Source organism: Crassostrea angulata, chromosome 6, assembly GCF_025612915.1.
Source record: "Crassostrea angulata isolate pt1a10 chromosome 6, ASM2561291v2, whole genome shotgun sequence".
Classification (NCBI taxonomy): Eukaryota; Metazoa; Mollusca; class Bivalvia; order Ostreida; family Ostreidae; genus Magallana; species Magallana angulata.
Window position 1 is genome coordinate 30,779,272 of NC_069116.1, and position 14,297 is coordinate 30,793,568.

A 14,297-nucleotide genomic window follows, 5' to 3' on the forward strand; every position below is an offset into this window, starting at 1 on the left:
CACGTGTGCTTTTCTTCCTTATTTTTAATAAAAACCAAATTAATGTTGTATTTAGCTGAACTTCATTTGTCAACTTTGGGTTTGATTCTATTTAAAGTAATACCGTCACGATTTTTATAATTTTATTCCGCAAATGATGAATGTTTATAACTCTCAGATATTATATATTGGCCCACATCCTTCCTTATAGAAAACTATATGATCTCTTAAATTTGTTGGAATTCTGTTTAATCACAACAAATCTAGAGGTAAGTATAACATGTATTTTCAAGTCAATTCACTCTTGCGTAAATGTTTATTTTATTTAAATCTTTACCAAAGCCATCTAAATATATAATATTTCTACATTTGAAAGTAGAAAGGAAAAATGAAATGTTTTGTTGAGGTATAACGTACAGATCTACACTGAACCAAAGCAAGCTAAGTCGCTAACTTGTGAAAGTAAACGATGGATCCGTAGATTTTTTATCACTTTGCTCCTTACAATAATGACTGGCGTATAATTAGAGTGCTATGGAGGCCTAGAATGTTAATTTATGTATAGACTATTTCATAGAGGTTTATGAAAAAACTAAGATTGTAGAGGTCATTATAGTCAACAGATTTTATATTTATCAGAAAAGAAAACATTCTTTGATATGGAGTTAAGACCGTAAATATTATGTTCCCTATGAAAGTTTTGGCATTATAAAAAAACGATATTTAAAGAAACGTCCGCGAATTTAGTGTCTCTCATCTAACACGATTTAGTCTTATATACAGGCGTTGATTAAAATTACCGACCAAAATTTTATTTCAACAATAAGAAATATCTTAAAAAAGGGAACTCCACAAGCACCCTTTAAATTATTTCATTTAATTTAGAATAAATAGATACATGTAGAGATGGAAATGGAAACTTCTTGGAAAGACATCAAGATTCACATCACGATACACAATGAATCCGTCCTATTCAAAACTAAAGATCAATCAGAAGTGTTCGATTTATCGCCATGGATTCCTCCCTCTATAATGCAGTATGTTTTGACCAGGGAGCTATCATCCTTGCAAAGTGTCTTGCAGATGCGTGGATATGTTCTCGAATTCGATGGAAAGCATGTTAATGTTTTCCATGTCTCTGGGAAAACGCCAAAAATCCTTCAAAACGTTGGGAACGATCTCTGCAACGTTTTATCAGCATTTCTCACCAGATTTGAAACAAGACCAATATTACCAAAACTGAATGGTGACCAAACAGATTTAAATGAGATGAACTTGCAAAACGTCCTTGTGACGTGGGATCCATCAAGCTGTTGTTATTGGCTGAGTGGTGAAGAAAACGAGGTTGAAGAGGCGTATAATGCAATAAAACAAGAATATCCTTTTCTATGGACCATAAATGGAGAAGTGACATTTAAGGTAGAAGATACAATATTCACATATAGTAGGATAATATGAATAATAAATCATGTAAAAGAGCCTTTCTGAATAAATTTCTTCTTTTAAAAATCATCGAATATCGTAGTTTAAAAGGAAAAAAGGATACCTTTACAAAATTTTATATTTTATAAATAAAAAACCTTTTTAAACAAAGAAACTTTCATTTAAATAATATTTATGCAGTTAGATTTGATTAGGTTTACTTTGGTTATTAGGTTGAAAATGATTGGAAAGACATTCGTTTGGTAACAACGTTTCATGACATCAGTCCCTCCTGTTGTCTGGTCATCGATCCAGTTCCATACGTTCCTCGTCAGAAACTTCATTTTGTCCACTCACAACGATCCATCAATGAAGTTCTGAAATCAGCTGAACCGATTTCTGATCGGCCTGCTTCAGTCAACTCGGGACCCATTCATCTGGAACCCTTCGTAATTGGGGCCATCAATGTTTTGGTTCAAAAGACCTCAACTTTGGAATCTAAAGCTATTAAAATCAATTCCTATGTGGATGTGCAAAAGGAGTGCCCAAAAACATACGGAAATGTAAGCTTTTACTGGGAGAAAAACCTTTCCGTTGTATGGATTACAGGAAAAAAAAGCGATGTTGCGTCGACCTTTGAAAATATCCAGTTATTTTTGGAAAATGGTACCAAGCTACCCGAGTTGTTTCCGAAATCTGCGAAGACGGAAATAATTCCGAAAGAAACGGTCCAGACAAAAAGGGTTTGTTTTAAACAAATTTATGTGTTTTACAAACGTTATTTCAACTTAATGAATTCTTTGGCACGTTTATTACTGTATATCTTATGAATATTCATTTGTTTATTAGTTATTTGATGTTTTATAGCTCGACGATGACACGACACCAGAAAAAGAAGGAAACATGAGTGAAATGATAACAAAAGAAGGGTTGGCTATCAAAATTTATTATGGAGACATACGAAATCTGCCTGTAGAAGGCATCGTAAATGCTGCCAATGAATCTCTCAGTCATGGTGGTGGAGTTGCAAGAGCTATATCAGATGCAGCCGGTTACGAATTTGATAAAGAAAGTAAAGAATACGTGAAGAAACACGGACGTTTGGCTGTCGGTTCTTGTTGTGTGACGTCAGCCGGAAAGCTTCCTTATAAAAACGTAATCCATACAGTAGGACCAACTTGGTACGACTACGATGATAAAGAGAAAAAATTGTGTCTCAACGATGTACAGGAGGCGGTAGAAGTTACGTTTAGACGGGCTGATAAATTAGGACTCCGCTCATTAGCTATTCCAGCTATAAGTTCTGGTAAGCTATGTGATGATGAGATATAAATGAAATTTATTAAATGTTTCTTATCATAAAATGGCTTCAAGTGGTTTGTGGGAACAGGGCAATTTCTGTTTCTATGGGTTCATTTTTAAATTTCATACAGTAGTTGTTTATACTTTCTACAGGTATCTTCGGTGTTCCAAAAGAAAGCTGTACTGAACAATACTATAAAGCAGTCGTTGCCTTCAGTAAGCAATACACTGGCACCAGTCTTCAAGAAATCCACTTCGTTGATGTTGATCTCACAATGGTTCGTCTAATTACAACAACTTTTGAGAGACTCTCGGGATCGAAGTTAACTCGTAAAACGATAGATTTGCCTACCTCTCGGGAATCGAGAGTTTTGAAAAAAGAACGGGAAGATCGAAGCAGAAGTCCAAACAAAAACAGTAGCGATGATGATGGCATCGTATTTGATATTACCGACAAAACAAGTATTTCTTTAAAGGTCGGTAATATTGCTGCGACTGATGGTTCAGCAATAGTTTGTCCACAAGATACAAGATGTTTGTCTTTGGGGGGAATTGCAAAGGCAATATCTGATAGATTAGGTAACATGGAACAAGACATGCCTTCAGTAAACCCAAAAGAAGATGTTCCTCCTGGTAAAGTCATACCAATGAAACAGGGGAAATTAACTGTGCCTTGGGAGTATATTCTCCATGCTGTCTGTCCCACAAAAGAAAAGAAGGATACCATGGAACAGTTTGAACTTGACTTGAAGGAGACCATACGAAATGTCTTCAAAGAGGCTGCGTGTCTTGGTTTGAAAAGTCTGGTCTGTCCTCTTCTTGGAGCGGGTAACTTTTTCTTTATTATAATTATTATTTAATTTTTAGTCGCTCGCTTATTCCGAAAAGTTTAAAATAACAAATTTTAAAAATGTAACTCTTAATTATTTGATACCGCTTTGAGTTTATATTTTAAAAAGATTCCAGTAAAACGATGCTCCAATCCCTAACTTTTTTTCAAAAGTTTCGAAGCTGGGCTTTCTATAAATTTTATTTTACTGTGTCATTTTGAACCTTGAAATATAAATTTTAGGTGGTTTCATGAAAACAAAGGAATTGGAAAAAACCTGTGTCCAATGTCTTGTCGATGTTGTTAAAGATTTGCAAAAAGGAAATTGTCCCTTGCAGAACATTTCAGTGGTAGTTGGGTCTCAGACCATTCTAAATTCAATAAAGAATGCGCTTACTGGGGCAGGCTTTTGTTGCCGAACAAAACCAAAACCGGAATGTTGGAAATATTCAAAGGATATGCGACCAAAATATTCTAGAAAGACAGATTCGGGAAAATCATTTAGTTCATGTAAAGGTACACGATCCTGCGACAAAAAAGGAACATACAACAGTCATGAAAAAGAAAATTTTAAAAAATCCCCAAAACTTGGCAAATGTGGCGTGAGATCTTGTCCCCCGTGCGACGGCCGTCAATTTCGTGATCCTAAAGCAAGACCACCATGCGAAGATACGTCCAAAAAGGAGAATTCCCAGCCATTTGGCGTAATGAAAATGAGTGAAAACCTGAAAAAACTGCCTGGGTATGAGGACTCTGATGGAACCATTGTCATTACATACGTGTTTGAGGATGGATACCAGACTGTAAGCACAGTATAATTTTTTTTAATGATTTCAGAAAAACTACAATTTTCTCTTTCTCCGCATATGTGAAAGTTCAAAAACCATTTATACACGAAAACTCCTTTACTTGGATGTATTTTGCACAGACACATCACTTTTATGATTAAAAAAATATAAAACCACGGCAATCTTTTAATATGAAATTTACACTTGCTGGTTAATGTTCAGCTTCTTATTAGAAAATTACCGGTATGCCTTCAAGAGTTCTGTATAGAAAATCGTCCCTTTAATGTCGGTACTTATATTGCGAATCAATTTTCTACCATACAGTAATACATTATCGTTATGGCATCTTACTTCGATGAATTGAATAAATCTGTTCCTTGGTTTCAGTCGTTCCATCCTTTCCCCGGAAGAAAATACTCGCGTATTACCCATACGGCCTATGTTCCTGACAACGAGAAAGGGCGTCTGGTGACACGCCTCCTTAATGTTGCTTTCAGTAGAGGACTTCTTTTCACGGTGAAGTCTTCGTCTGGATGTAAGCCCTGTAATGGCATCATCGCGTGGAATGGAATCGTTCACAAAACCAGCATCAAAGGAGGACCAGACGAGTCAGTATTCAATTTTTATCGCAAATTAAGTACTATGTACAACTAAATTATGATAAATTATTTTATTTAAATATGCGTCACTACATGTGACATACAAGAAACAATGAACATCGTAACTCATTCTTAAAAATTAAATTAGAAGGATATAGTATACTTCTTCATCATTTATCTTTTTGACGAATATGATAAAATATGTATTATGATGAACATTTGGTCTGAATAGTGTTTCCTTTTTTAAAGGTATGGTTATCCAGATCCAGAATATTTGGATTTGGTGCTAGAACAATTGGCTGCCAAAGATGTCACGAAGGAAAACAGCAACCCATCAGAGCACAAGGAGTTTTCACGCTGTTTACAAAACTGAACAAATAAGTTCAAAATATATGACACGCACATGTATTGGTTGGATTTTTGAAAAATGCTATTTGAATACTTAATAATTTTGACTTTTTTTCCGGGGAAATATACTTTCACGACTGTTGACGATAAATCGTTAATTTTATTTTACAAAAATATTTAAAAGATGTACAGAAAAAAATCATTGCACAATGTAAATTTATTTCACTGCATAGCATGGTCATCCCTATCTGGTGAAGTAAACTTGTTGGTATGAAGTTAAAATCTAAAGCAACTTGTGTTTTTCAACCAGAACAATCCGTTGATTCTTCATATACATTTAAATGGAACAAGTTGAACAATGTGGCTATCATTGATCGGCTAAATCATGCACGTCATTTTATTTTCCCCTTCATAAGTGTGTGGCATATTGCATATCTCATGTATCTCTTTATTTTGTATATAACTTCATTTCTTAATAGAAGGTCTATGATAGTTTCCTATGTCAAACTGGAAACAAAGTTTCGATAGAACATTCGTTATTTAGTGTTTTTTAATGTGTTTCCCTTCATTCATTTCCTTGTCAATTCTAAAAATACACGAAATCAAATAAATTGTATACATAATACGACTTTATTATATGACACTTTACAATTTATGCAGACACATGTAAACGTAACCAAAAGATGAAGTAAATAATGGATAATGATCAAATATCTAAAAAATATACATAGTTCATATAAATAAACCTTTGTTTTAAAAGAAAAATCATCTATAAAATACTATTTAACCAGGGATCAAAATACCCTCAGCACTTTCTATCACAATGAGCAAACATGGCCAAGAATAACCAAGCTTAATATATAGATATGGTCCCATTCTATTTCCATCATAACATTCACCAGGAATTATTTTCTCGCAGGATACCTCTCTTCATTAATCTAAAGGGTAATTCTAGTATTATAGATATATTTGTTACATTATTCCACTTGTACGATAATCAGGAAAACACGAACTTTATTTTTATTTCCCATTTCCATTTCTTCAGCAGGAAGAACTAGCGTAGCCATGGTACGGATAATTAATCAAACAATTTATTACATAAATAGAATGGAATGTTACTAAGAGCAGTTTGAGCTTTATACTGTAGTGAAGATGAATTATTTTTCAGGTTTTCTGTCATAAAGCATTAGTAGGGTAGCAGTTTTAGAGAAAAAGTTCATCTCTTTGAGAGGAAATTTAAAAAATATACATCACAATGTCAAAATCTACAGTGACATATAAAAACTAAATCAATTGAAAATAAATATATTTTTAGCTTGCTAGTGTTGGCTATCTCTCTAGATAACTAAATACCATTGATTTCAATGACTGTTAATTAATGAACATTTATCATTCAGAGCAATCACTGAAAAAATAAGTTTTCTGAGTCAAACTGTAAAATGAATTGCAGAAACAATTGGTAAGGGTGAAAATAAAATACTTACAAATAGCTTTTGTTTGAGATCTAGGCATATGATGTGAATACAAATGGTTGACTTATTTATGAAAAAACATAACAAAGCAAAATTATGTACATGTATGTTGACCCATATGACAATTTAGTTTGTTGACACTACAAGAAACCTTTCAGCTATTTAACAAAGTGAAAATATATTAATTAATATCAGAATGGGGAAAAATCCCAGGAGTAAGCGCTGCTTGCAATTTCATATACACTGTGACAATACTTTAGGAAGTCTATAGGAGAGACAGACAGGGCTACAATTAAGTGTCCTCATGCTTTGCATGATCAAAAAAAATTCCCATACCATCGAAGTACTCTTTCACAAATTAAATAAAATTGGTATCGATATCATTCTTATCACACACAAACACTCTCTCCAATTAGCTAATGCATGTGTAGGCTAAAGGTTATACAAGTATGAGAGTTGCTACATTTCATAATTACCCTATGATTTTAATAGTGTATGTGCACAAACTTGATGCAAATTGTTCATTTCAATTTTAAATGCTAAAGGAACCAGATTAAATGTAGTCATTGCAGCTCTGTAGTCCTTTCCTCCATGGCTTTTACGTCTTTCTCAGGGTTTTATCGAAGAGTCCTCTTTCTGGAAGTAGAGGAAAAGTGTGACCATTACGTTTTGAAAAACGAATATATTTTTTGTCACTTAAACTATAATAAAAACAAAATTAGAAATAAATTGAGACGGAAAGTACCAAAAAAAAATCGTACGACAAATAAATTTCACAAAATCTTCCGGCTTTTCCAATACTTTTTATCCAGTAACATATTGATATATGTATATACATGTATTCCTTCTATTCAATATCTAGAGACTAAACTATAAAATTAATTTTCATCTGTGTTCAGACATTTAACAAGACATAGAAAGCAATTAGTTGACAATAATGGGTAAAATTCATAAAATCTATTTAAAACATACACATGCCTACAGTAATTAACAAAACTACTTGAATTTTTTGAATATCTTATTAGAAAGGAAATTTTTAATTATATCAATTCCTTCCATTGGCATAGTATTATGACAACATTTAATAATGACATAAATTTCCTTAAAAAATTTGGTTTAAAAGTTTTGTTAATTTTTGAACAAGGAAATTAAATACCAACAAAACTGTTAAATGTCACCAAAAAATGAAAGTTTATCCATTTTCTGCTTCTAAAGCTGCTTTAATCAAGTTTCTTATCAAACTCCATTTAAAGCTGTTTACTGTTACAACTGCTCACAGAACAAATTTCTTTATGTTTAAATTGTTTTTCTTGATTCTTGATTCATATTCTAAATATGCACATGCAATAAAATGCATTAATAAACCAAAATAAAGTATGCAGCTCAATATATGTTGACAATATATGCTTGTAACACACAATTTATTTACAATCTTGCTCTAAATAATAAACATCTTGCAGTAAAAAAAAAATCTTTAAAATGAATCTACAGTAGACTTTGGATACAGGGAAAATCATACCAGTGAAACCAACATATTGCATTAAATGAGATAAAAACTATCCCTTTTGCTAGATATTTAATGCTCTTTTTTTCTTCTTAATAAACTGAGAATTTTGTCCTATCTAAAGTCCACTGCAATTTGATAATCATATAATTGTGATTTTTTTGTTGTTGGTTTTTTCACAATTCAAATATTGATATACGGGTACATTTTAATTTGAAGGGTGAGATGGTTTCTAACTTTTTTTTAATTTAACTTGTTTTGTTATTGGCCAAAACTAAATGCTTCTCTTGCCATGCTATACCTTTACCTCATCATCTGGGTCTGGCTTAAAATGGGCTGGAAAATTGGAAAATTCAAAACATCTCAACAACCAAGAAAGCAGAAATGGCACAATTAGTTACACAGACATTAATACTTTAAGTCACAAGGGATCAAAAACCCTTCATTTCCCTTCTCATTAGCTTTTTGCCCCCACCAGTCACTCAGATTTTGATTTTTACCTAGAAATCATCACTTTGATTTGACCAACCTGTGTAAAGATGTTTCACATGATAATAATGAAATAAAGGTTTATTTTCATTATAAAAATTGGATAAGGATAAGGAAGATAATTGTGCCTATTAGTTAGAATTAAAAACCACATAATTCACCGAGTTATTTTCACACCGATGCATCTAATGTTCAGTGATGAATTATAGGTCAGTATACAGAATGATCTTGGTGAATGAAAGGTTTTTGTGAATCAAGGGTGGTGGCCATTTACAAGTTGCTTCAGGTCTGTAGCTCACAGTCTTTGGTCCCCGGCTTCCAAATTTGGATGGACGACCTGGGAGCCACAGTGCCTACCATCATAAAGAACTGCAATTTACGCCACACACAAAAATGTGCTGGTTTGGACTGATTATACACTGTGGAATCATTGATATTCGTGGTGGCTCAATTTTCGTGGTATTCGTGGGTAGTCCAATCCCATGAATTCAAATCCTCAACGAAATCAAATTTAGAAAGAATTATCTTTGTTACTGAAACAGTAACTGACGCATCCACGAAATTACACCCCCTTGAATGAACAAAAAATTCACAATCCACGAAAATTGGCCCCCACGAATTTAAATGATTCCACAGTAATCTTATTTCCACAAATTCTGTGGAAGAAAATTTGTACCATAAATTCTTCAGGCAATTTACTTCTGATATCATCATTTAATTTGCACCAGACTTTCTCTTAAAAATGCTATCCGACCTCGAAAAATAAGTTTCATAATGTTAATTCATCTGCAGATCAATAGTCGCTATTTTTACATGTAACAAACTGCACCACTTCACTTTACAGGGCTGGTGATGGTGTTTAAAAGAATATCAGAGGTAGGTAAAGCAACAAAACATCTACCATTTTGATCCCAATATAAATGACTTGATGTGTAACAAACAATATTCCAGTGAATGTGCTGATTGATACAAATACAAACTATTTGAGGTTGAAGAGGCGTATATTGCAATAAAACAAGAATATCCTTTTCTGTGGACCATAAATGGAGAAGTGACATTTAAGGTAGAAGATACAATATTCACATATACTATGATAATATAAATAATAAATCATGTAAAATAGCCTTCTTGAATAAATTTCCACTTTAAAAAATCATCGAATATCGTACATTAAAAGAAAAAAGGGATACCTTTGCAAAGTTTTATTCTTTATAAATAGAAAACCATTTTAAACAAAGAAACTTTCATTTAAATGATATTTATGCATTTTGATTTGATTAGGTTTACTTTGGTTATTAGGTTGAAAATGATTGGAAAGACATTCGTTTGGTAACAACGTTTCATGACATCAGTCCCTCCTGTTGTCTGGTCATCGAACCGCTCCCATACGTTCCTCGTCAGAAACTTCATTTTGTCCACTCACAACGATCCATCAATGAAGTTCTGAAATCAGCTGAACCGATTTCTGATCGGCCTGCTTCAGTCAACTCGGGACCCATTCATCTGGAACCCTTGGTAATTGGGGCCATCAATGTTTTGGTTCAAAAGACCTCAACTTTGGAATCTAAAGCTATTAAAATCAATCCCTATTCGACGGATGTGCAAAAGGAGTGCCCAAAAACATACGGAAATGTAAGCTTTTACTGGGAGAAAAGCCTTTCCGTTGTATGGATTACAGGAATAAAAGGCGATGTTGCGTCGACCTTTGAAAATATCCAGTTATTTTTGGAAAATGGTACCAAGCTACCCGAGTTATTTCCGAAATCTGCGAAGACGGAAATAATTCCGAAAGAAACGGTCCAAACAAAAAAGGTTTGTTTTAAACAAATGTATGTGTTTAACAAATGTTATTTCAACCTTAATGAGTTCTTTGGCACGTTTATTAATATATATTTTATGAATATTGATTTGTTTATTAGTTATTTGATGTTTTATAGCTCGACGATGACACGACACCAGAAATAGAAGTAAACATGAGTGAAATGATAACAAAAGAAGGGTTGGTTATCAAAATTTATTATGGAGACATACGAAATCTGCCTGTAGAAGGCATCGTAAATGCTGCCAATGAATCTCTCAGTCATGGTGGTGGAGTTGCAAGAGCTATATCAGATGCAGCCGGGTACGAATTTGATAAAGAAAGTAAAGAATACGTGAAGAAACACGGACGTTTGGCTGTCGGTTCTTGTTGTGTGACGTCAGCCGGAAAGCTTCCTTATAAAAACGTAATCCATACAGTAGGACCAACTTGGTACGACTACGATGATAAAGAGAAAAAATTGTGTCTCAACGATGTACAGGAGGCGGTAGAAGTTACGTTTAGACGGGCTGATAAATTAGGGCTCCGCTCATTAGCTATTCCAGCTATAAGTTCTGGTAAGCTATGTGATGATGAGATATATATGAATTTATTGAATGTTTCTTATCATAAAATGGCTTCAAGTGGTTTGTGGGAACAATTGTGGGGGCAATTTCTGTTTATACGGGTTCATTTTTAAACTTCATACAGTAGCTGTTTATACATTCTACAGGTATCTTCGGTGTTCCAAAAGAAAGCTGTACTGAACAATACTATAAAGCAGTCGTTGCCTTCAGTAAGCAATACACTGGCACCAGTCTTCACGAAATCCACTTCGTTGATGTTGATCTCACAATGGTTCGTCTAATTACAACAACTTTTGAGAGACTCTCGGGATCGAAGTTAACTCGTAAAACGATAGATTTGCCTTCCTCTCGGGAATCGAGAGTTTTGAAAAAAGAACGGGAAGATCGAAGCAGAAGTCCAAACAAAAACAGTAGCGATGATGATGGCATCGTATTTGATATTACCGACAAAACAAGTATTTCTTTAAAGGTCGGTTATATAGCTGCGACTGATGGTTCAGCAATAGTTTGTCCACAAGATACAAGATGTTTGTCTTTTGGGGGAATTGCAAAGGCAATATCTGATAGATTAGGTAACATGGAACAAGACATGCCTTCAGTAAACCCAAAAGAAGATGTTCCTCCTTGTAAAGTCATACCAATGAAACAGGGGAAATTAACTGTGCCTTGGGAGTATATTCTCCATGCTGTCTGTCCCACAAAAGAAAAGAAGGATACCATGGACCAGTTTGAACTTGACTTGAAGGAGACCATACGAAATGTCTTCAAAGAGGCTGAGTGTCTTGGTTTGAAAAGTCTGGTCTGTCCCCTTCTTGGAGCGGGTAACTTTTTCTTTATTATAATTATTATTTAATTTTTAGTCGCTCGCTTATTCCGAAAAGTTTAAAATAACAAATTTTAAAAATGTAACTCTTAATTATTTGATACCGCTTTGAGTTTATACTATAAAAAGATTCCAGTAAAATGATGCTCCATTTCTATAAATTTTATTTTACTGTGTCATTTTGAACCTTGAAATATAAATTTTAGGTGGTTTCATGAAAACAAAGCAATTGGAAAAAACCAGTGTCCAATGTCTTGTCGATGTTGTTAAAGATTTGCAAAAAGGAAAATGTCCCTTGCAGAACATTTCAGTGGTAGTTGGGTCTCAGACCATTCTAAATTCAATAAAGAATGCGCTTACTGGGGCAGGCTTTTGTTGCCGAACAAAACCAAAACCAGAATGTTGGAAATATTCAAAGGATATGCGACCAAAATATTCTAGAAAGACAGATTCGGGAAAATCATTTAGTTCCTGTAAAGGTACAAGATCCTGCGACAAAAAAGGAACATACAACAATCATGAAAAAGACAATTTCAAAAAATCCCCAAAACTTGGTAAATGTGGCGTGAGATCTTGTCCTCCGTGCGACGGCCGTCAATTTCTTGATTCTAAAGCAAGACCACCATGCGAAGATACGTCCAAAAAGGAGAATTCCCAGCCATTTGGCGTAATGAAAATGAGTGAAAACCCGAAAAAACTGCCTGGGTATGAGGACTCTGATGGAACCATTGTAATTACATACGTGTTTGAGGAGGAATACCAGACTGCAAGCACAGTATAATTTTCAAAAATGATTAATGATTTCAGAAAAACTACAATTTTCTCTTTCTCCGCATATGTGAAAGTTCAAAAACCATTTATACACGAAAACTCCTTTATTTGGATGAATTTTGTACAGTCACATCACTTTTATGATTAAAAAAATATAAAACCACGGCAATCTTTTAATATGAAATTTACACTTGCTGGTTAATGTTCAGCTTCTTATTAGAAAATTACCGGTATGCCTTCAAGAGTTCTGTATAGAAAATCGTCCCTTTAATGTCGGTACTTATATTGCGAATCAATTTTCTGCCATACAGTAATACATTATCGTTATGGCATCTTACTTCGGTGAATTTAATAAATCTGTTCCTTGGTTTCAGTCGTTCCATCCTTTCCCCGTAAGAAATTACTGGCGTATTACCCATACGGCCTATGTTCCTGACAACGAGAAAGGGCGTCTGGTGACACGCCTCCTTAATGTTGCTTTCAGCAGAGGACTTCTTTTCACGGTGAAGTCTTCGTCCGTATGTAAGCCCTGTAATTGCATCATCACGTGGAATGGAATCATTCACAAAACCAGCATCAAAGGAGGACCAGACGAGTCAGTATTCAAGTTTTATCGCGAATTAAGTACTATGTACAACTAAATTATGATAAATTATTTAATTTAAATATGCGTCACTACATGACATACAAGAAACAATGGACATCGTAACTCATTCTTAAAAATTAAATTACAAGGATATAGTATACTTCTTTCTCATTTATCTTTCTGACGAATATGATAAAATATGTATTATGATGAACATTTGGTCTGAATAGTTTTTCCTTTTTTAAAGGTATGGTTATCCAGATCCAGAATATTTGGATTTGGTGCTAGAACAATTGGCTGCCAAAGATGTCACGAAGGAAAACAGCAACCCATCAGAACACAAGGAGTTTTCACGCTGTTTACAAAACTGAACAAATAAGTTTAAAGTATATGACACGCACATGTATTTGTTGGATTTTTGACAAATGCTATTTGAATACTTAATAATTTTGACTTTTTTTCCGGGGAAATATACTTTCACGACTGTTGACGATAAATCGTTAATTTTATTTAACAAAAATTTTTAAAAGATGTACAGAAAAAACTCATTGCACAATGTAAATTTATTTCACTGCATAGCATGGTCATCCCTATCTGGTGAAGTAACCTTGTTGGTATGAAGTTAAAATCTAAAGCAACTTGTGTTTTTCAACCAGAACAATCCGTTAATTCTTCATATACATTTAAATGGAACAAGTTGAACAATGTGGCTATCATTGATCGGCTAAATCATGCACGTCATTTTATTCCCCCCTTCATAAGTGTGTGGCATATTGCATATCTCATGTATCTCTTTATTTTGTATATAACTTCATTTCTTAATAGAAGGTCTATGATAGTTTCCTATGTCAAACTGGAAACAAAGTTTCGATAGAACATTCGTTATTTAGTGTTTTTTAATGTGTTTCCCTTCATTTATTTCCTTGTCAATTCTAAAAATAAACGAAATCAAATAAATTGTATACATAATACGACTTTATTATATGACACTTTACAATTT

General features: G+C 33.8%; 2 protein-coding genes and 1 long non-coding RNA gene across 3 annotated transcripts; 2 read left to right on the top strand and 1 right to left on the bottom strand.

Moving 5' to 3' along the window:
• Positions 1 to 152: 152 nt before the first annotated feature.
• LOC128189524 (uncharacterized) lies at positions 153 to 5,989 on the top strand. The gene is made up of 8 exons (XM_052861169.1): positions 153 to 248; positions 865 to 1,398; positions 1,635 to 2,144; positions 2,269 to 2,707; positions 2,857 to 3,531; positions 3,776 to 4,335; positions 4,708 to 4,928; positions 5,169 to 5,989. The coding sequence occupies exons 2-8, from the start codon at positions 886 to 888 to the stop codon at positions 5,290 to 5,292; spliced, it is 3,042 nt and encodes a 1,013-aa protein (XP_052717129.1). The 5' UTR covers positions 153 to 248; positions 865 to 885; the 3' UTR covers positions 5,293 to 5,989.
• Positions 5,875 to 8,971, bottom strand: LOC128189525 (uncharacterized). Its single transcript, XR_008244247.1, has 2 exons — positions 8,744 to 8,971; positions 5,875 to 7,375 (listed from the first exon to the last, which is right to left on the bottom strand). It is a non-coding gene; the product is annotated as an uncharacterized LOC128189525 (long non-coding RNA).
• A 743-nt stretch (positions 8,972 to 9,714) lies between these two features.
• On the top strand, positions 9,715 to 14,257 carry LOC128187450 (uncharacterized; the record flags this gene model as incomplete). Its single annotated transcript, XM_052857890.1, has 7 exons — positions 9,715 to 9,795; positions 10,032 to 10,544; positions 10,670 to 11,108; positions 11,264 to 11,938; positions 12,147 to 12,715; positions 13,086 to 13,306; positions 13,545 to 14,257. Coding segments are annotated over 7 exons (2,622 nt in total), but the record flags the coding sequence as incomplete, so codon positions are not given.
• Between the last annotated feature and the right edge of the window lie 40 nt (positions 14,258 to 14,297).